A 20,281-nucleotide genomic window follows, 5' to 3' on the forward strand; every position below is an offset into this window, starting at 1 on the left:
CTTGAACTCTGACCTCTGGGAGCTGCGCTCTGAGCCTCCCTGACACATGCTTCCCCTTTGTATCTGAGTCAAGCTGACTGGTTAAGAGCAGCGGCGGAAAAGCAAGCGGTCCCGGAAAGCGGGGCACCACATTTAGAGGGGCCCTTTGCTGAATTATTCAGACGGTCCCAGTCGCAACAATCAGCGTAGATAAGTTCCCCCACCTCCAGACACTCACACTTTTATATATATATATACACACACACACACACACACACCCTGGAAGTTAAATATTCATCACGACTGGTGACGGCAGGGGGTGAGCAGGGAGCATAAAGTGTTAGTAGTGTAGCTGGGTTGCCAGTTTGAGTTGTTTTAGGTTTGTAATGCTGTGGTATGCAGGCTTTGTGTGGTTGTGGCAACCTCAGCAGAAAAACATTTCACAGAATAGGCGGGAGAAGGAGTGTGCACTCAGAGGGAGGCTGTAAGGGACAAAAAGTGAAACTAATATAATTTTAATATTACATTTTAGATATATTTAAACTCCAAAAATGGCATTTTGGAGTTTTTGTTTGTTTTGGTTTTGTTGTCGTTTTATCGGCCACTTTATCCCATTCTTGGTCTCTTTAAAAACAGCTGTATTGGAGGTTTATGCATGTTGCAGTTTACGCATAATAAGTTAGTGCGAATTCAGAATGAAACCTGATCTTTTTTGAGGACAAATCAGGTGTGGAGGTTTGGTGGTGGTTGGGCTGTGTAACAAGTCCAACTTTTAAACAAGGAACCTGCTTTCTCTCTAATGAACTTGGACAACTTAAATCACATTGTGAGGTTTAAAGTGTTGCATTACTTTCGAGTTTTACGCGAATTTCCAACTCTATATTTTTAGTCTTAAGCTCATCACAATAATAAACCATATATCCGCTCTCACTGGCGACTTATAAATGCAAGACTAGAGCGCTAACAAGCCTGAAAGTCCCACACCATTACACCACCAGCAGCAGCCTGAACTGCTGATACAAGGCGGGATGGATCAATCCTTTCCATGTTGTTTAAGCCAAACTTTGACCCTGTCATCAACTTTTTGTTTTGTTTGTTTTTTAGTTTCGTTTTTTTTTTCCAGTCTTCACGTTGTCCAGTTTCAATAAACCAGAATGAACTTCAGCAGGTCATCTCATCCATGCCTATATGCCTTGTGTTAATGCCATGCCATAGGACGATTACATATTAGCATTAATGAACGTTTATAAAGATATACCTTATAAAATGGCAGGTGTGTGAATATAACAGAAAATTTGTATCCGTCTCCCTCTGCAGTGATGATGTGTCGTCTGCAATAGAGTTGCTGGAGGGAATCTACACCAGTCCAGACAGCACAAACCCCAGCATGTCCTTCGTCTTTAGAAAGGTTCTGGAAGCTGGGAATGACCATGCCATGGACAAGTGTAAGACATAAGCAGAAATATAAGGCCACAATCAAAGTAACTGATTTAAACTGAGTGTTGCTCAATAATCCTTTACCAACACAACATGTCGTTCTGTAGTGAGCGCTATGGCCGAGCGGCTAGCCAACCACTTTGCCTGCTACAGACCAGCTTCAGACCTCTTCCTCCAGCTGCTGGATATGGACAAAGTGGAGGACGCCAAATTCATGCTGGCTGTAAGTGTGTGTGTGTGTGTGTGTGTGTGTGTGTGTGTGTGTGTGTGTGTGTGTGTTAGCTCATAGGCTAAAAGCCAAGACATTTTGGTTTGAAGTGTCAGAAGTATACTTTTAGCCAAGTGTTGTCCAAAGGTATGTTAGATTCAGATTATTTATCTCCTCTGGCTTGGTTGTAGCCTTCAGTGGCTGGGATGAGCTAGAATACTCATAATTAATATTAGAGGGAAATTAGCTACCTTTCATACATCGATACATTACTTTTCTCACGTTACTTCATCACAATTTAATCACGGCGTGAAGGAGTCTGTGTGCTTCTCACTGTGCTTCTCACTGTGCTTCTCACTGTGCACGCTCTCAATAACCTCGATTTGTCTTTGTGTAAAGAGAAGATAAGAGTGACTTGAATGATGCTGAATGTCTTACAAGAGGAACACAGTGGGTTGTCCTGAGTAAATTCAAATGTGTGACTGTTACAAAAAAATGTGCAAAAATAGAAATGAAAGAATCTGCTGTGAAAATGAAAACTTAACTATTTCTTATGGCCAAGTTAAGGTACTATTTAAGCCCTGCTGAGTTTTGTTTATTCAGCTTGGAATTGGAGCAAAATGCACATACTAAGTGATGCTCTTCATTTTTTTTTTTTTTTTTTTTTTTTTTTTGTGACCACTTTGGATAAATTTTAAATCATATGGGGTGTTTCTGTCCCAGTGAGCGCTTCTCCATTTGACTGCTCTGTGCTTTTACATTTTAAATTATGATATCAAAGTAATTAAAATCTGCCAAAAGAGGGGAGAAAATATCAACAAGGGACCTTGTAGTGAATTTAGTCCATCACAACTCCCAGTTGCTTTCATCCAGTTGTCAGACCCCAGTGTTGTTGGAGAGGTTCTCCTGCTACATTTGTTCACTTATTTATCCAACCTTGCGTTGATGTCAGGAAAAGCTTGCCCGCTTTCCACCACTGAGTCTTGTGGTCTGAAATTTGCCTCCTACTCTTTCACTTATTCAACAGTTCGTATATTACAGCTCAATGACTTTGCATTGAGCCTGGGGATATAAATATGTAGCAGCTAGATGGGTGAGAGACAGGAGAATGGATGGAGAGCATGGTGCAAAATAAGAGACAGAAATGAAGAATCGAAGGCCTGCAATGTACAAAATAATTATTTGCCCAAATTCAGTGCATCTCTTGGGACAATAATGGTCCCTTATTCGCAATTGGACACCACACCAGGTAGCTCTGCATGGAAGGACCTGGGAGGCTGTGTCTCCTCCTTGGTTTGATCCAGGGATCTTGCGAATCCTTAAAAAAAAAACTAAATTAAAAAAAAAAAAAAAAACTGTAGCATTAACACAAAATTAAATCAATGGGACACTGGTTTCACCTTTACACTGCTTCCCTGTTAAGTAAAACATCAAATCAAGAGACAAATAAAGTCTAAAATAGGCCTTCTCTGAAACATTTTGTCTGCACAGCAGCATAAGTCGCTCCCAAATGTTGACAATTAATATGGCTTTTAAAGAAGTCACTAGTCTGTGTGCACTGATGAATCCCCACACAAATGCAGATGACTCAAATCACCTTTATCTATATAGCGCCTTTAAAAACAACAGGATTTGACCCAAAGTGCTTTTCAGCTCTGGCAGATGGATTAACAATGCAAGTATACAAAAATACACAGAACAGGGATCACAGGTTAAAAACAAGTCTAATACAAACCCAGAAAACACGATAAACACATGTATATGCTAAGAAATGGATCAGTAAAAGGAGAAATTTATAAACAAACAAACAATATTAAAGACAAACACATAAAGTCAATTGGAAAAAGTAATAAAGTTTAAATCGCATTAAAAAAAACCCAAATAAAATGGTACAGGATGGCTTAAAAAATAAGAGTGCAATTGAACAGTGACGTCCTCAGACTGATATAAGAAAGCAATGCATTAAATGGTAACATTCTTGCTTTTACCACATATTTTCCTTACTGTATTTTTCATGTTGCAGTGGACCTGACGATAATAGGGGGGGAATCTCAGAAAATAGGTTGGATAAGACGCTATTGCAGAGCCTTAGAAAGTAATCTCACCTTTAATTTTTGAAGTAAGAGTCAGGCACTAAGGGGAACGTGGTTAGGAAAAATATCAAAGTACCATCAAAATGATCCTCATTTGTACCCCCTGAATAAAATGATTAAACATCAGCTTCACTTTAACCATCCAGAAGAATTAAAAGATGCATCAGAACTGCAAGGCGCTTACTAGGGTGGATCAAATTTTCCACATATTTAAACTTCAAGCAAATTTTAAGACTGAAAACTGCAATTTTAAAGTCACTTTAAACTTTAAAGTCAACACTGATAATGATAGTGTCCCTTTTTGAAGTCTGGTGGGGGTGAATGATTGCTTGTATAGCTTATTTGATCTCAAGATTATAGTTTTGCTGTAAACTCCGAAAAACCGTAACATTACAAGAATGTCTCATGGTAACATGTGCCGTCCTGTTGTTAAAGTTTGAGTTTAGTCTCACATGTGACCGAGGTTGAGCTACATGCTGTGGTTTGTCCCTCTCGTTTTCCTGACTCTCCCCTCCAAGCTGCTCTTCCAGGGTCACTGCAGGGTAGCTTCCCAACTCCTCCATCCCATAAGTGAAGCAGGACCACAACTCTGAAAAGCTTTTATGCAGGCAAGCACACTATAATGATGACAAGTATATCAGGAGAGATGGAGGTGAGGTCGATGGGGAGCGAGAGGGATGAAGTCATTAAGGAGCGAGAAAGAAGCTGTGAGGTGTGTGCGTTACAGTCTCGTCTATAACTGCGCTGGGAGAGGTCACTGAGGAAAAAGGGGAAGAATTCCCGAGGTATCCAGAGCTTTTAGGCAGTGTGTGTGAGCAGCAAAGGAGAAGGTAGGTCTGTTCAGCTGCGGCTTTACCACTGGGACTGTTTGGAGTAGCAAGGGAGGGCAAAAAATACAGGAGAGCGAATGAGAGCATGGAGCAAAGTTGCTTCAAAAAGTGAAGTAGCATAGTGGTAGTCTAATTGCCTGATTGTACTAAAGCTATTCTGCACTTAGTGTGACTCCAGAAGAAGGCAGGCTGCTCCGTGTCTGTGTGTGAAGCTGCGTTTTAATAGCCTTGCAGGCCATCCGCTTTTAATTCTGCGCGGAGCAGAGGAGGGAAACGTGTCAGTTTACGACTGGCTAGTAATCGGACCTCAACGCAGCTCAGCCAAGAGACTCACTCAGTCACAGAAAGGCAATCTCCTTCACAAACCCACAGAGTATATCATATGTATGTTTGCGTGTTTTCACAATAAGCAGTCGTTAACTGGCCAGTGACAGAAACATGTCAGTTACTGGGGGGGGGGGGATGCTGTTTTTCAGTGTAATAGGAACTCAAAATCTGACACCCAGTTTACCAATTTCTCTGACAGTTCTTTAAAAAGAGCAACTTTAAGTGTGTCCCCCATAAAGGTGACCTCCCTGTACCATTAATGACGAGTTTTAACACGCTATAGATAAATAAAGATGCGATTTGACAAACATTAGAATCGTTTCTCAATGTATTTATGTGTTTTAAATAGAAATGGAAGAACCATACACAGCCACAACAGCCTTGGTCGCACTCTTCAACCAGTATTTGTCACAAGTCAGCCAATGTGGTTATGTTCAGCACTCTTTCATGAGCAGGCTTTCCAGTGGTATAAGATTTAACGTCACAAAGCTTTGGTTGATTATTTCTATGTTGTAACAAACACAAATTGTCTGACTTCTTCAACCGCTAGGGTTACTCCTAAAAGATAAAAAGTTAAGACGCCTGTTTGTGGCAAATTATTTGCTGGAATCTGCCTGAAACTTTTTCACTTCTGTTTTGAATTCCTGTCATCAGCTCATCAGTGTAAATCGCTCCAGTCCAAGCTGCACAGGAAGCAGTCACGCTATGACCGTACTGATGTTTCCACTGAGTAACAGACATGGCCTTTAGTTGGACTTAGCGATAATTATGCTTTTTGTGAAGCTCTGTACCTATTAAGGTCATAAAGAAATGAGTAGTTATTAGATTCACAATTATCCTTTAACCTGAGTGTAACCCTGAGTGTGCGAATGTTTATACGAATGCTTGGGTGTGCTGGAGTGTGCGTGTGTGTGTTTATATACTGTACCTATTTAAAAAGAAGACTGAAGTGTCTTCTTGACTTCAGAAAGAGTCGAGAGGATCAGCTGTCGACTATCACACTTAAGCTCTTATTTCTTTCTCTCTCTTTTTTTTTTTTGTCTCTTTTGTTCTAATGCAGCGTTGCAATGCTTTGGCTGAACAGAAGGAAGTGCTGCTGTCCTTTGTAACCCAAAAGGCTCAGACACCTGGGCAGGTAAGAAATTCTATCATTCGTGAACACATTATTTGTGACCAAGTGGGTTTCCTTAATTATGGACTAATCAAAATGCAACCTCCATGATATTTAACTACACTTCTCCTTTCAAGTGACTGCTGTAATCCTGATGTCTCAGATCTCTAAATCTAGTCTAAAGATTTGAATTTTTTTGACCCTATTAATGTTTACATTTGGCCACAATCCCCTTCAAGTAGGCCTTTCTGTGCACCTCTGGACCTTTCGCATATCTTGATATGTGTGGATTTTCCCCTGGAAGTCCAGTTCTCACCACTTAATAATCCCAAATGTCAATTTCTGAAGGCACTGGGATGTACTAGATTGCCTGAGCATCCCCTGAGTTGTGCCTGTGTACTCACCTTGGTGAAGTTGAGTACACAGAAATGCATCTACATTGATTTTTGTCTTTCTGAATGAAGTCTGAAATGTCAGAGAGGCAAAATATTCCTTAATATGACTTAGTTCAAATAGCCACACGTGGAATTAGGAACCTGAGCGTCTGCAGTCTGTTCCATGTTTAAAAAGCACACTCACTTTTGAACAGCATTATTATTTTTACCCATTTTGTTGGAGCATATTTTAATTTCTATTTTGTTATCGGGATATGAATCACAGTTCAACTCCTTACATGCGCGTCCTTGCATGTGTAATGTGTTTGTGTTTAGGTGGGTAAGATCAAGAACCTGCTCAGCTTGATTCCAGACTTTGCGGAGAAGGAACTGCTGTACCCATACCTGATGAAATGTCACGGTAAGATGCATAAACAGGCACTCGTTCTTACAGAAGAGCTGAACGGGTCTGGTAGTGCAGCATGCGGTTCACTGGACTGTAGCTAAGTCAACATTAACAGACCCATTAACAATGCATCAGGTCAAGCTCAGGGTGTGTGTGTAGGAAAGCGTTCAGGGGTTAGAACACATGTCCTCTAATGAGTTAGCTGTCCTGGCTAGCCTAGCGTGCTAATCTCAACACGTTCCACCACTCAGCTTTTCCCCCCTCTCTCCACCTTTTTGCTCCTGTCTACATTTTCTTGTCCTCAGTTTTTTTTCTTTTTTATCCTCCTCTCTTTGCTTTTACTTCACCTTCTCACCCACCAGTCCCCCCTTCTTCCGTACCTTGTCACACCAGAGATGAGAAGACATGACTATTTAATTAGCATTAGCTCGCTGGTCGGTCAAGGCAGCCATAGGGGAAGCAATTAGTGATGCTCTGCTCGCCTCCGTTCTTTGTCCCATCTGTGTACTTTTTCTTTTTTCTCTTTCAGGGCTTTTCTTTTTTCCTTTCACTCTCATTTTTTTCACCTTTGTGACCTTCCCTCTTGGCTGCACACAACCACAGATATTTGTGTGCAGTTGTTTCAGGTTTGTCTCCCTAAAAATGAAAGTTACTGACCCTTTAATATTTTTTTTCTTGTCATCATTTTTAATGTCTATAAAACCTTATTTTACTGTCCAGCTGTTTGTAATTTGCGCCTTGAGAATATATTTTCCACGGTGCCAGTGACTCCTCGCCTATTTCTTCCCCTATGTTCTCTTTTTCCACCTCCTCCATTGAACCAACAAACACAAGTAATAAAAAGAAAGTGTCACACTGCCAAGAAAAAAAGGAAAAAAATGGAAATGCACAGATAGTCAAATGTGCAGCTGCATTTAAAAATCAAATTTCTTGGCACCAATAAATTGCCGGGAAAATAACATGATTATCCCACCACACTGTCAGTTTTCTCTAAATATCCAAATTCAAATAAGACATGTTTCTTGTCTCATTTGTTGACTTTCTCCCTCCCACTCCCCACTTTCATCTGGCAGTTCTGGATAAGGACTTACCAGCAGCCAAGGCTTTGCATGAGCAGATGCAGAAGGAGGGGATAGTTGTAGACGAGCTGTCACTCAAACGTCTGGCTGTGCTTTACCGCGAAGCAGGAGAGACGGTGCCCTTCCCCGAGCCCCCCGTAAGTCTCCCTCTCTCACACACACACACACACACACACACACACACACACACACACACACACACACACACACACACACACACACACACACACACACACACACACACAGGAGATGCTTTGAGCAAACACTCGGATGCAAATGTGTTTCTCTTTTAAAATTTTAGAGGTTTGATTAAATAAAATGAACCATAGATATGAAGGGCAGAAAAACTGCAGGAGAAAAGTTGCTCTTCCTTCATTCAGAAAATTCAGTTGTGAAGCTTTTGTGTACTCCACACTGTTGTACATTTCAAACTCTGACGTAAAGGAAAAAGTTGTTGTTTTTTTAAGTGCCCTTAAACACAATTGATTTTTGGGTTAGAGGTGAATTTTGAATGATGTGTACAAAATACCGAGTTTGCATCAGACCTCCACAAATGACAATCTGGACCTGTGGAAGGAATTATGAGCAACTGCATTCATATTATCAACATTTTTGTTTGTGTTACCAGCATAAACATGGAAAGCATAGTTCACTACAACTAGAAATAAACCTAAAACAGAATTTATGATGCATTTTTAAATGCATGTTTTTTCTCTTTACATTTCTGCCTTTCATTTTAGGGTGAACAAAAATTTTTACTAAGCAGTGAATTAACCTCTTAAGAAAGAATTGACAATGAAGCTCCAGTTGGCAAGTTTTCTTTAAACGTGACTTTTTCCTTATGTTTTGCCTCTGTACATCACCACAGTGGATTTTAAACCACACACTAAAGCTGTCATTGAAGTGCACACTGTCATCTTTAATTCAGGGATATGAGTTAGAATTGCATTAACAGTTTATGCCGTCACCGCGTTCTGTTTCCTCTCTTGAGATGCTCTGTTTGGCCTGCTGCACCTCACAGCTCCTAACCAGTGCTAGCACTTGTTGTGCTGGTGTCCTAATGTGTGCTGTGGTCTCTGTGTGCCATACTAATATGAAGGAGCAGTATGCCCGCTCAGTATACTTCAGCATGCCCAGGCCTGCAGCAAGCCTCCTGAAGCCATTAGAGTGTGTGTGTGTGTGTGTGTGTGTGTGTGTGTGTGTGTGTGTGTGTGTGTGAGAGAGAGAGCGAGAGAGAGAGAGTAAAAAATGGTGCCCCAGAGTCACGGAGTTGTGTAAGGGAGATGGTGTCACTGCAATAGCCACTCTTCTTTTTGGGTTCATAGTGTTTTTGAGCATTTCAGCACGATGAACATTTTTTTTAAGCTGATGTGGGTCTATTTTTAGCAGAGGACACACACACACACACACACACACACACACACACACACACACACACACACACACACACACACACACACACACACACACACACAGAGGCCTCTCAGCCACAGCACTTTTGATACACTGTCCCCTTGAGGCAGGTATAGGCCGGAGCCTTACCTTCACATCACTCACCTGCAGTACGAAGATAGAAGGAGAAAGAGGGGATGAAGGTAGAGAAGCTCTTACATTATTTACTGAACACCAGGGTAGTTAAGTGATTGCTGGATTTTATAAACAGAGTAGAGGGAGGAGAGTTGCAAGGAGAGGGAAAGGTGAAGAGTCACGGTGTTGAGAAGTTTCTACAAATAAAAGCGCAGCTCCCGACGCTGGTCTTCATCCTCTCCGAATGTATAGAGGTTTGCATTTTCTGGCAGCCTGTTTCCAAAAAGAAATGTTTCAGTTTTATTTCTTTTTATTTCTAAATGCTTTGAACTTTGTCAGAATGTAGCCAAATAAGCCAACATGTGGACAAACCTTTAGAGGAAATAAGATATTTTTAATTAGGGTGCTCTGACCCCCTCGAAACTGTTTGAAACGCGTGCCAGGATCTCCCTCTCCCTCTCTGTAGTGAGCACGGCGATTTATCGGCATTAATTACTACATTAATAAGCAAACGTACATTGTAAGGAGCTGGCGTAATCTGCAGAAAAGCTCTCACCTTCTCCCCCTCCCAAAAACACCCACCACAACACTTTGTTTGGATCAAAACACTGATTAATTAGCCAGGAACAGAGGCAAAGAACGGAAGTGCGTGTTTGGGGAATGTGCTACAAATCCCTTATTTGTGTATTAATGGGGATTTAAAGATGAAACGAGACAACCTGGTTGGAGACTGGAGACTATTTAGACGGACCCAGGAGGGCTCCAGTGCCGCTTACTTTAAGAAGGAGGCGAGATACAAAACACGCCTTACGGTGTAAGGCTGCATCAGGTGAGCAGGTGTTGGGATGTTTGTTGCTGAATGGTCTGCCTTTGCTTTCTCTTTGCAGGAGTCCTTTAAGTTTTATGCAGACAAGCTGAGAGCTGCCAAAGCCCAGGCGACAGCGGAGGAATAAAGATTAATCATCCTCTCCTCATACCTCATTGCAAATCCCACAATTTTCTTCCTTTCTTTTTTTTTTTTATATGAGTTGTTCAATCTGAAATGTTGAGTGTTGTAACGTTTGGATGCTGAGATTCTGTCCACTGCGGTATCAATACTGTTGAACATGTTGCTAATGTACAGAAGTATTTATGCTAATAAACGATGGTAGGAACCCAGACCGAGTGCGTGAGGTTTTTGTGCAATTAAAAGAAAAATTCTTTTCAAAATACCCAGCCCACCTTGGGTGATGTTTTATGTCTTAATCGGGTGCAGCTCAGGGGACAAAATGCATTTACTCAAGAACAACAGTTTTCAAGGTAGTGCATCTTTTACTTTACAGAATTAAGTTATGCCCACAAAACCTATAAATTCTTCAACATGTTTCAGGTGGATCTCCAAAACGACTGGAGCCATGTGTTGCATGTGCATTACATCACCAACGCTCAAGTTTCTGACTTGAGCTTTTTGAGGGCCTCTGCACAAGTTAAACACATAATTAAATGTAATACCTGTTTTAAAGCATGTGTAAAAACACATGAGTGAATAGGTTTTGTATTTGTCATATACCCTACATTACAATCTATATACCCAAGCAACAATGTGAAGCTGAAGAAATGTGAAGAAATGAGATGAATGGATGGATATATGACTAATTTTGAGTCAAAGGTCATAATTAATCTAATGTTGGGCTTTTTCCTCCTTTTTTATGTAAGGTCATTTCCAGCGGCAGGCTAGAAACAAACACAATTTGGAAATTTATGTTATTAAAGGTCCTTTTCAAAGAAGTGTTGAAGCTTGCAAATATATTAATGTATGTTTGACTGTTTTTGCAATATTAAAATTATATTTCAAACACTGAAATGCTTGTTTTGGTCTTAAGTTTAAGGTGTGGCTTACATACTATATTTTCAGTGTTTGTGCACTGAAGGCTCCAGCTTTTCCCATCGCACATAATTAGCTACCATATGTTTGTGAATTCAGCAATCTAGCAGGTCCAGGTCTGTAAGTCTGAATTTTGAGTGAGCATAGAGAAAATTTAGACTTTCATTGTCGTGTGTGAAGAAAGCTTAGGTATCAATAACAACCAGCTTGTGCAAGGTCAAGGGCACATACCGGGGTCCTGACCTGTTTTTTTTTTTTTTTTTTTTTTTCCTTCCTTTTTTTGTTCAAGTGATTGGCAACCCCACAATTAGTGTACCTGTGACAGTCTTGAAGCCATGAAACAATAAAATAGGCTCAAACACGCCATCCTACACAGTCTGCTCAGAAAGCTGCATGTGTAGATACATTTTCATGCAAGACATGTAGCCATTGATCTGATCTGGGAGACATTTTGCTTGACTGATAGATGACCTTATGCTGTCTAACCCCAGCTCTCTGCAGCTCTCCTCTACTCGACATTGAACTCTGTGCTGGCCTCGGATATTCCCTAGATATTCATGTAATGCAATGCCCGCAGCCCTCTCAGAGCCAGGCCTTAGATAACACTCACTGGTTTTTCCCCAAGAAGATTGCGGGTTTGTTGAGGTCAGCGGAGCTCATTTGGAAAACAAATTAAGGCACAGAAGAAGGAACTTCTGATGTAAACCAGCATGTTTTCTAAGTTATGGTGATATATATATCCTCTTAATATTTCTGCATAAAGGAGCATTGTGTGTTGCCAAAATAGCCGTGATGCAAAGGATGATACACACAAAAAAAGAAAGAAAAATCACACTTCCAGTTTAATTTTCAAGCAGCTGCAGAGCTCCAGTGAACTCCATCGTGTAAGTGAATGTGAAGGCTGAGGATGAGTGCACAAACCAAACATAAACACGCAGAAGTGAGGCATTTTGAGACGACACTTTACTCATTTGGGCTCAAACCACGTTAGAAAAAAGATTTAAGAGGTTTTTGCACCAGTGCAAAAACTCACAGCTTACATAGGATTCAGTCTACACAAGAAGTTTTTTCCGAGTGTGAGTTGGCCTACTAAATTTCTCTTGGTCATCTTTCTTCAGTGCTCAGTATTCTGTCTTAATAATATGCTTAATAACTTTACATATACAAAAAAAAAAAAGATAACGCTGAGAAGGAAGATCGAAAATGGAACAAGCAAAAGCTGCAGATTGATATCTGCTAAAGTAGCGCTCTAATCATCTGCCATGCCTGGGGAAAAGAGGGCGAACGAGAGAAAAGTTCATTATTTTCAAATCAATGTTACGACAGTCCTCTGCTGCCATCCAGCAGCAGGCAGCGGCACTGCAACTCCAAACTGTTTCATCACCACGCTCAACTTTTTCTTCTGTAAATCTTTTTCTGTTTTTTTTTTCTGCATTTTGAAATATTTCAGATGCGTAAATATAGTATTTTATGAATATTTTTCCCATTACACGGGTAAAGTTTGTGATGCTGAAATTACAAAAATCCAAACATTTTAATCATGCATGTATTTTACTTTTATAGCATTTGAATTAAATGTCTAAAGAGGAATAAAATGGAAAGTTTGGTATCGAAACCAGCCGAACTAGAACCTCCCTTCCACTTATGCAAAATAAAAACCCTGATGATGTCAGAGGGCGTTTGGTTTTTCTCAGTTTTGTTCACCAGTCTTGACTGGACTTCTGCTTGATGAATTTTAGGGACAGGAAATAGAGCACCATGAAGCCCAGACAGACTCCAAGTAGGACCAAGTAGCAAGAGTACAGCGGGTACTGGTTCATGTGCAGGGCCTCCACCACCTGAATGACATATAGAAAGGATTAGAGAAGAAAAATGTTCATCAAATGGATTTGTCCATTAAAGTAAGAATTAGCAGGTCCTTAAAAACATTAACAGTCCTGATAACTCTCTTATGGTCTGATTTGTTTAGTCCTATAAATCTTAAAGATTTAATATCTGTACAGATAATAGCAAACCTAACAGTAATGTGTAAACAAATCATAACTTTAGTTGAAATGATAGTGTTTAACTCACGTGTATGCCATCAACATTGATAGACATGTTTGCAATGGTGACGGAATACTCGTTGCCTCTGAACTGCACCTGCAGCATGCCCTCAAAACCCCAGCGCATGAATGAGGCATAAGAGAGCCATGATGCCACTGTGGAGACAAAAAACGTGAACAAACATTAAATGCTGACCAGCTCATTTTTCTTTCCGAAGCTGTCGCCTGCTGTTTATGGTTTATAACGCAAATAATTCCTCACCAAGCCACAAATTCTCCAGGTTGATAACATAGCCTGCAGTCAAGTAGAAGACGGTGAACAAAGAATTGCCCATGAAGGCAGAAGTCTGCAGGGTGGGAAGCAAAGCAGCTACAAACAGGGCCATGGCCCGGCTGCAGTAAACCATCAGCCACACTAACAAGAAGTTCAGAAGGAAACGGTCTGGCGCCTTGTTAAGTCCTGCCAGCCAATAGATGGGCAGACCATAGACTAATGTGAACACACAGTGTTCTGGTAACTCCCCCAAAACCTGAAAATGGAGAAAAAGCATATATTCAAAAATACACGACAGTCAAGAATGCATAAAACATACTTGCAGTACTATTCAGCATACAGTGACTCCAGCATGGAACAAGACTGGCCCCTGCTGGAGATTCAGTTTTATCACTGGACTTTACCTTGGCAAAGAAGTAGGAGGTCACAGAGTACATGCCGTCCTGCAGCTCGTGGTAAAGCATGGCTCTCTCTGTGTGACCTGCAGAGAGCATTCAGTCTAACGACACTCAGTTCACAATACATGCAGTAGGATCAGCTTCATGAGCTGTATTTAGCCTCAGCCAGGCAGTTTGTTTTTTTTCTTAAAAACTAAGATGTCAAAGAGTTGTATTAGGTTAGGACATGAATATATAGCACAATGTCTCTCTACATAAATGTTATGATACTGGATAAAATGCAGTTTCAGAGATTTTTTTAAAATTTTCTCTCTGCAGTTAGAGTCACAGTATTTAATTCTAAGTGAGCCTGGCATCATTTTTCTATCTTTTGGTGTCTTCTGACCTTGACCTGAATTAAACTTGACTTTTTATGGTTATGGCTAGACACCTCTACACTGCACATGTGGCTGGATGTCATAAAGTTCAGGGTTAAAGAACACAAATCTGTCTGATAACTCTGATAATCTTTCCATTCTGAACCATCCTACCTTTACCTGCTCTGTTAAAGTGTTCATCATTAATTCAAAGAATAGAATAGAATAGAATAGAATAGAATAGAATAGAATAGCCCTTTCGTCATTGCGCATGTACAATGAAATTGTGGACATCTGCAAATGACTGCAAATGCAGAGGTCACAACTTGAAATGCCTTCAGTGATTTTTGCTTTATTTTAAACAGATAATTTTTTTTATGATACTCATTACATGTGAACATTTATAACATAAAACACTTAAATAATTTAAAGTAAATGCATAGAGAAATCAAAACACAACCTCAGTGACACTTATTACTGGCTTTATCCTTTCAAACTGCTTTATTACTCACATTTAGCTATGACGTCCAGCACCACAGCAAATGGGGTGAGAGCTCCGATCATGTAGAGAAGAGACACGGTGTCCTGAATGGACAGGCGGGTTTCTCCTGCCCCGTAGTAGAGAGAGCCGACCAGCAGCGACATGAGGAGGGCCTCGAAGCCGTGAACTACTAGGGTGACCAGGTCTCTGAAGTCATTATACATGTGACGCCTGATGAACAAGAGGAGAGAGGTCAGTGTTCATATTCAGTCACATAGATTTGAGTGCTCCAAAACATTCATGCTCGTACTTGATGAGGGTGTTAAACTGGTGTAGTTTGCCTGGCAGTCTGTTTTCATGCCTGGAAATAGTTATTACTTCATCTTCTTTTCTCCTGCTTGGCTGCTGAGGGCTGCTGTGTGGGGGAAAAAGAGTAATGGATGGGTTAGTCTGGGTTTTAAACGTTTGGTCCACAGCTTAAGCATGACCATAAAGGATTTTTAAGCATCTACAACAGATAATCACAAAAAACAGTAAATCCCTATATCTGGAAAGCTGTAAGCAGAGATATTGTGGTGTTATTTCTTACAAAAAATACAGAAAATCTTATGCTTTATTAGAAAAATGCTGGTTCATTATCACTACTTACTGTTTTATTATTGAATGAACAATTAAAATAAAATTTTAAAAAAGCCAAACTTTCACACAAAAACATGATCACCTGTCGGTTTGCGCTACATCAGTCCCAGCGGCTTTCCACATGTGGTCGTCAGTATCACGAACCTTTTCCATGAACTGCTCAGCCAGAACTCTGGCCCTCTCCAAACACTCGGCTTCTCCCTCTGGACTGCGCCGGTCTATACTGATCAGATCAACTGGATACACATGCACACACACACACACACACACACACACACACACACACACACACACACACACACACACACACACACACACACACATAAAAGACACAGGACACCAACAACATGAGGCTTAAATAGGTTTAAAAGAATGAAAAACACAAAGAGATGTAGTATTTATCATTAAGATGAAAACAAATGCTTCTTTTGCAAAATTAGTGGTAAATTGTTGGGTCCCAGCTTTCCTTAAGTTACCAGTGAGCATGGGGTTGGTAAGAAGATGTTATTGCATGCTGGGTAGAAGCACATCTTAATTCTCTTTTGACACACTTACTAACCATAGTAGTCAGAGGGGTTGCAGTATCGTGGGCAGGGGTGTCCCAGAGCAGTGAAGTAAGGCACCATCTCACGAGCTGCACCGCAGTAAACAGCTGAACCTGAAGACATCAGGACGACGAGGTCGAAGAGCTGAAAGATATCTGATCGAGGCTGGTGGACTGAAAGCAGGACCAGACGATTTCCCCGAGCCAGACGGGACAGTGTGATCACCAAGTTATGAGCGGTAAAGCTGTCTAAACCTGATGTGGGTTCATCCAGGATCAAAATACCTGAGAGGGGAAATAGACCAGTCTATCACCTCTGATAAACCCTGTTCTTTATATAACAGATCTTAACAGTATGAGCTCGAAAATAACAGAGGAATCATGATTGTTAAAGTCAGTAATTAGTCAAATGTGTTTGTTATTCACAGGAAGAACTGTTACACTCGTGTCACTTCTCAGTACTTTATAGATGTTCAGAAACGGTGTGAAATACCCTGTTTAGAGCTGAAACATTTAAAACTCGCATAAACACAAAGGTTAAAAATGTTATATCTATAGTAACTTTAGAAGTTGCAATAAAAACAACATATATGACACTGATTACAGTCAGATGCTAAATGGAAAGGAGGCACTGGAGGTGGGTTGCAAAGTGGCTTGTAGAGGACACAATTAAAATAGTGTGCCATATATAAAAGCTGCTGCTTGGATTGGGACTTCAGTTTGAGTCATTGCCCTGTCTTAACAACATAAATGACAGTTCAGGGGACCACATTAATTAATCTCTGTGTTAATATCTCTCACCGGGGTTCCAGAGAAGCTGGACAGCTATGCTGACTCTCCTCCTCTCTCCACCAGAAACCCCCCTGATGTAGTTGTTTCCCACCCTGGTGTGTGCACACTGCCGCAACCGCAGCTCTGCGATAACATCATCCACCTGTGACAGACAGCGACCAGAGACACTGTTAGTCATTGTTATCTGGACGCATACAAGCATTCTTATCATTTAACACGTGTTTGTTCAACAAAAACTCTGAAGAGTTTAAAAGGGCATGCCTTAACGAGAATGTGATAAACATGCTGACAACGGCTCTATTATAGAATGGATAAACAAGAACCTCCCAATCCAAACAATCATGCAAATACTGTTATGGAAATAGTTTGAGTCCCATTTATTGACCAGTCTTAATCTTACCCTCTGGTCCCTTTGAGCCTGTGTGAAGTGAGTGGGCAACCTCAGTTTGGCAACAAAGGAGAGAGTCTCTCGGACGGTGAGGTGAGGAAGAAGCCGGTCGTCTTGGCGGACGTGAGCGATGCTTTTCTTGACGAGCTGGGGCGTGTTGTGCTTCCCATTAATTAGAATCTCACCGGACTTCATGATGCCTCCTTCATCCCGACAAGTTATTATGTCCAGCAGAGACGTTTTACCACAACCTGAAAACATATTGAATTCAAGACATTCTCATCTTTGCTTATGTTAAAAAAAACAAACCATAAGCAATATAGAACCGGAGGAATGCATCTATGAGTCTTCCAAATTAGCAGATTTTCTACTTATTTTTACTTAACACACATTTATTCTTCAAGAAAATGCAGTTTTTTCTTTACTGTTCTGGTGGAACAAAGCATATCTATTACTTTATTTAATAAAGCAATACTTCAAATCTTTGTGCGTCACCTGAGCTGCCAATAAGGGCCAGCATCTGTCCGCTGTGGACAGTGAGGCTCAGCTTGTTGATGGCTGTCTGCTTATTTCCTTTAATTTCCCACGGCATTTTGAACTCTGACAGCCTCTCGTACCACGGGATCTGAGCTGCTGTATCCACCTGTGAACATAAACACATGTACACGATGAACACCTGCAGCATGTATACACATGAACCAGTCAGGAGGTTGAGAAAACTCGTGTAAGATAAGAGCAGGCGACCTATAGTTACCTCATAGCAAAGGTTTTTGACCTCCAGCACATTGCAGCCTCCGCTGTAGGTGAAGTAGAGACTGCTGTCCTCCTCAGATGAGAATAACTCTCTGTCTTGATGCTGTTAATGCGAAGCAAGCAAGTCAATAAGTTTCATACAGACCAGGATACATGTACTAAATGTTTTTATATATATATATAGACCTATATATACCTTAAAAACTATGAGAAACAAGATGTTCTTATTTCAAAGTTTCAAATCAGAATTACAGATTTGCTGATTTTACACCACAAAATTGGGTTTAGTTAGTAACAACAAACAGCACAGTAGATAATAAACCTGTGGCCACACATTAGTTGGATGTGATTAGAAAATGTGATTTTGTCTTTTGTCATTTAGTCTTTTATGGAAAAAAATTGTTACACGCATTAACTCGTGTGTTTGATTGTCTACCTGCGTGTGTCTGTTTGTACTGTATGTGCAAATATCTGCCTGTGTGACCAGAGTCCAATTTAAAATAAACTCAATAGTTCAGTTGCAGAAGAAAAAAAATACAAATGTTCAAATTGAGATTAACAGCATGCTGCCACTTAATCTAGTTTACATGGTGTAGATTATGACATACAGTTCTGTTTTAAAATTAATGACTTTTTTAGCCACACATCAAATTTGATCATTTATCACTCATGGAAGCTTCTATAAAATAATAATGTACTGGCTGAAAAAAACAAATACATATTTGGGTTTTTTTACTGATTTTTTTTTCATTGTATAGCAAAACGAGGTCGGACATCAGATAGATGTGAAAATGTGAGTCGTGAACGTAATAAAACAAAGAACGCAATTAATACATTTACAACCAAATTAAGCCATTAAACAAATGAGTGAAAAATAATTTGATATTTTACTGAATGTATTAATTAATGAGACACTTAACTGGGCACGATCAAAAATATGTTACAAATCCTGATTTGAACACTGGAAGGAAAAAGGACCTGGATTTCAGTGCTGTAACTGGGAAAGCTTGGTCTGAAACTGGTAAAAGCTGCTGGCAAGCAAACAACTTGGGTTTGCTGGGGTTAGCATATTTAAGCAGTGAGTCTGCGTTGCCTTACTTAACAGAAGTTTATGCATTTCTAGCCATTTGATAGAAAACATTTTTTTTATGCTTGAGTAAACGAAACCCAGCAGTGGACATGTTATAGCTAAGCAATAATAACTGAACAGGAAGCCAGTGTAATGACACCAGGAAAGGCAAAAGGTACCAGGTGTGATCGTGACCTTAGTGCCTACCAGACTTCATGTACTGAAGCAGTCTACTCTGGACTTAATGAGTTAAATAATTTTACAAATAACGTTAAATGGTTCATTTGGGTTCTCATTGCATAAACATCCAGATTTCAGAGCATTCTGGTCGCATTTTTAAGGATATTTATCTCGACAAAATGCATCATAGAGTTTGGAAATGTTGTCACTGCTGATCCCGCCGTTGCAACCAGAACATGCCCGATGCAGAAACTGACATAGGAGAAAAACAGAGCTTGCTAAACCATCTATCCATCCATATGTTTTTCCAACCAATTATCCAATTCAACATTTCCTATTTGAAATTACAGTTTTTTTCTAAATTAATTTGCACTTAAGTGCATTCAGGGAAAAATTCCAGTTTTTCAGCAAAATGTTAAAATGATATATTAGGAAATCAATCAAATTCTGTTCTTTAAGATTATAAATAAGTTGTTTTTTTTTTTAAGAAAAAACAAAAAACCCACGTAAAGTAAAGTTTCTAGTACTGGTTGAGCACACTAGTGATCATAAATTGATTTAGGTTACTTCAGATTAGTTAATAAAATCCCATGTTATACTCAGTCAAAGAGAGGAGTTTAATGGCTGGTAGGGCTATAAATAAAGTAAAACAGCACAAAGTTAAGACCTGGATTGGTCATTTTCTTTAGGAGAGCTAAGATTTGCATATTTTGACCTGACAAACCTGTGAGAAGTCGTTTGTGTTTATAAGGTCACTGCCATTGTCCATGGTTAAAATTTGCAGGTTAGAGAGGTCAATACTCCTCTTTTCCTCTTCTGTTAGGGTCTTTATTTTCCTCTCTGTCTGCTGCTTTGTGTCTCCAGTTGTTCACGTCCTCCTGAAGATCTTCTCCCTTCTAGTTCACAATTCTTTCTTCTTGAAGCATCCGAGTTCATGTCAGTTCGCCCTCTGCTTTATCCTGTCAGTCACAGCTTTTTTGGGAAGCAGCCGACAATATGAGGACTGAGTCCACACTGAAGGGCTGTGAACTGACTTAGCATGTGTGCTTTTTGTCTTCATTATACAACCTTTGATCAAAGTTCTCTGAGATAACATGACATTTGCTGCGCTCACGCTTCCAGAGAGT

The 20,281-nt window shown here is 40.2% G+C and overlaps 2 protein-coding genes across 3 annotated transcripts in view; one reads left to right on the top strand and one right to left on the bottom strand.

Annotated features, from left to right (window-relative positions):
- The window catches only part of lrpprc (leucine-rich pentatricopeptide repeat containing), a 65,013-nt gene extending 54,482 nt beyond the window's left edge, over nucleotides 1-10,531 (top strand). The window contains exons 33-38 of the mRNA XM_040037060.1: nucleotides 1,297-1,424; nucleotides 1,524-1,639; nucleotides 5,935-6,009; nucleotides 6,696-6,780; nucleotides 7,839-7,981; nucleotides 10,259-10,531. Of these exons, the coding sequence (XP_039892994.1) occupies nucleotides 1,297-1,424; nucleotides 1,524-1,639; nucleotides 5,935-6,009; nucleotides 6,696-6,780; nucleotides 7,839-7,981; nucleotides 10,259-10,324 (613 nt within the window). The 3' untranslated portion in view covers nucleotides 10,325-10,531. The remainder of the gene's footprint in view (nucleotides 1-1,296; nucleotides 1,425-1,523; nucleotides 1,640-5,934; nucleotides 6,010-6,695; nucleotides 6,781-7,838; nucleotides 7,982-10,258) is intronic.
- Nucleotides 10,532-11,995: 1,464 nt separating this feature from the next.
- Nucleotides 11,996-20,196, bottom strand: abcg8 (ATP-binding cassette, sub-family G (WHITE), member 8). Of its 2 annotated transcripts, none has more exons than XM_040037062.1 (13): nucleotides 19,879-20,196; nucleotides 17,907-18,008; nucleotides 17,648-17,795; nucleotides 17,165-17,403; nucleotides 16,774-16,906; nucleotides 15,988-16,257; nucleotides 15,511-15,664; nucleotides 15,100-15,201; nucleotides 14,821-15,020; nucleotides 13,959-14,035; nucleotides 13,543-13,810; nucleotides 13,309-13,436; nucleotides 11,996-13,073 (listed from the first exon to the last, which is right to left on the bottom strand). In XM_040037062.1, exons 1-13 carry the CDS (start codon nucleotides 19,921-19,923, stop codon nucleotides 12,936-12,938), a joined length of 2,004 nt encoding a protein of 667 aa, XP_039892996.1. In that variant the 5' UTR covers nucleotides 19,924-20,196; the 3' UTR covers nucleotides 11,996-12,935. The 2 variants fall into 2 exon arrangements, with proteins under 2 accessions (XP_039892996.1, XP_039892995.1); XM_040037061.1 differs by having other exon boundaries at nucleotides 15,100-15,204.
- Nucleotides 20,197-20,281: the final 85 nt, after the last annotated feature.

The sequence above is a fragment of the Simochromis diagramma genome, unplaced genomic scaffold (assembly GCF_900408965.1).
Source record: "Simochromis diagramma unplaced genomic scaffold, fSimDia1.1 OVJJ01000330.1, whole genome shotgun sequence".
Lineage (NCBI taxonomy): Eukaryota > Metazoa > Chordata > Actinopteri > Cichliformes > Cichlidae > Simochromis > Simochromis diagramma.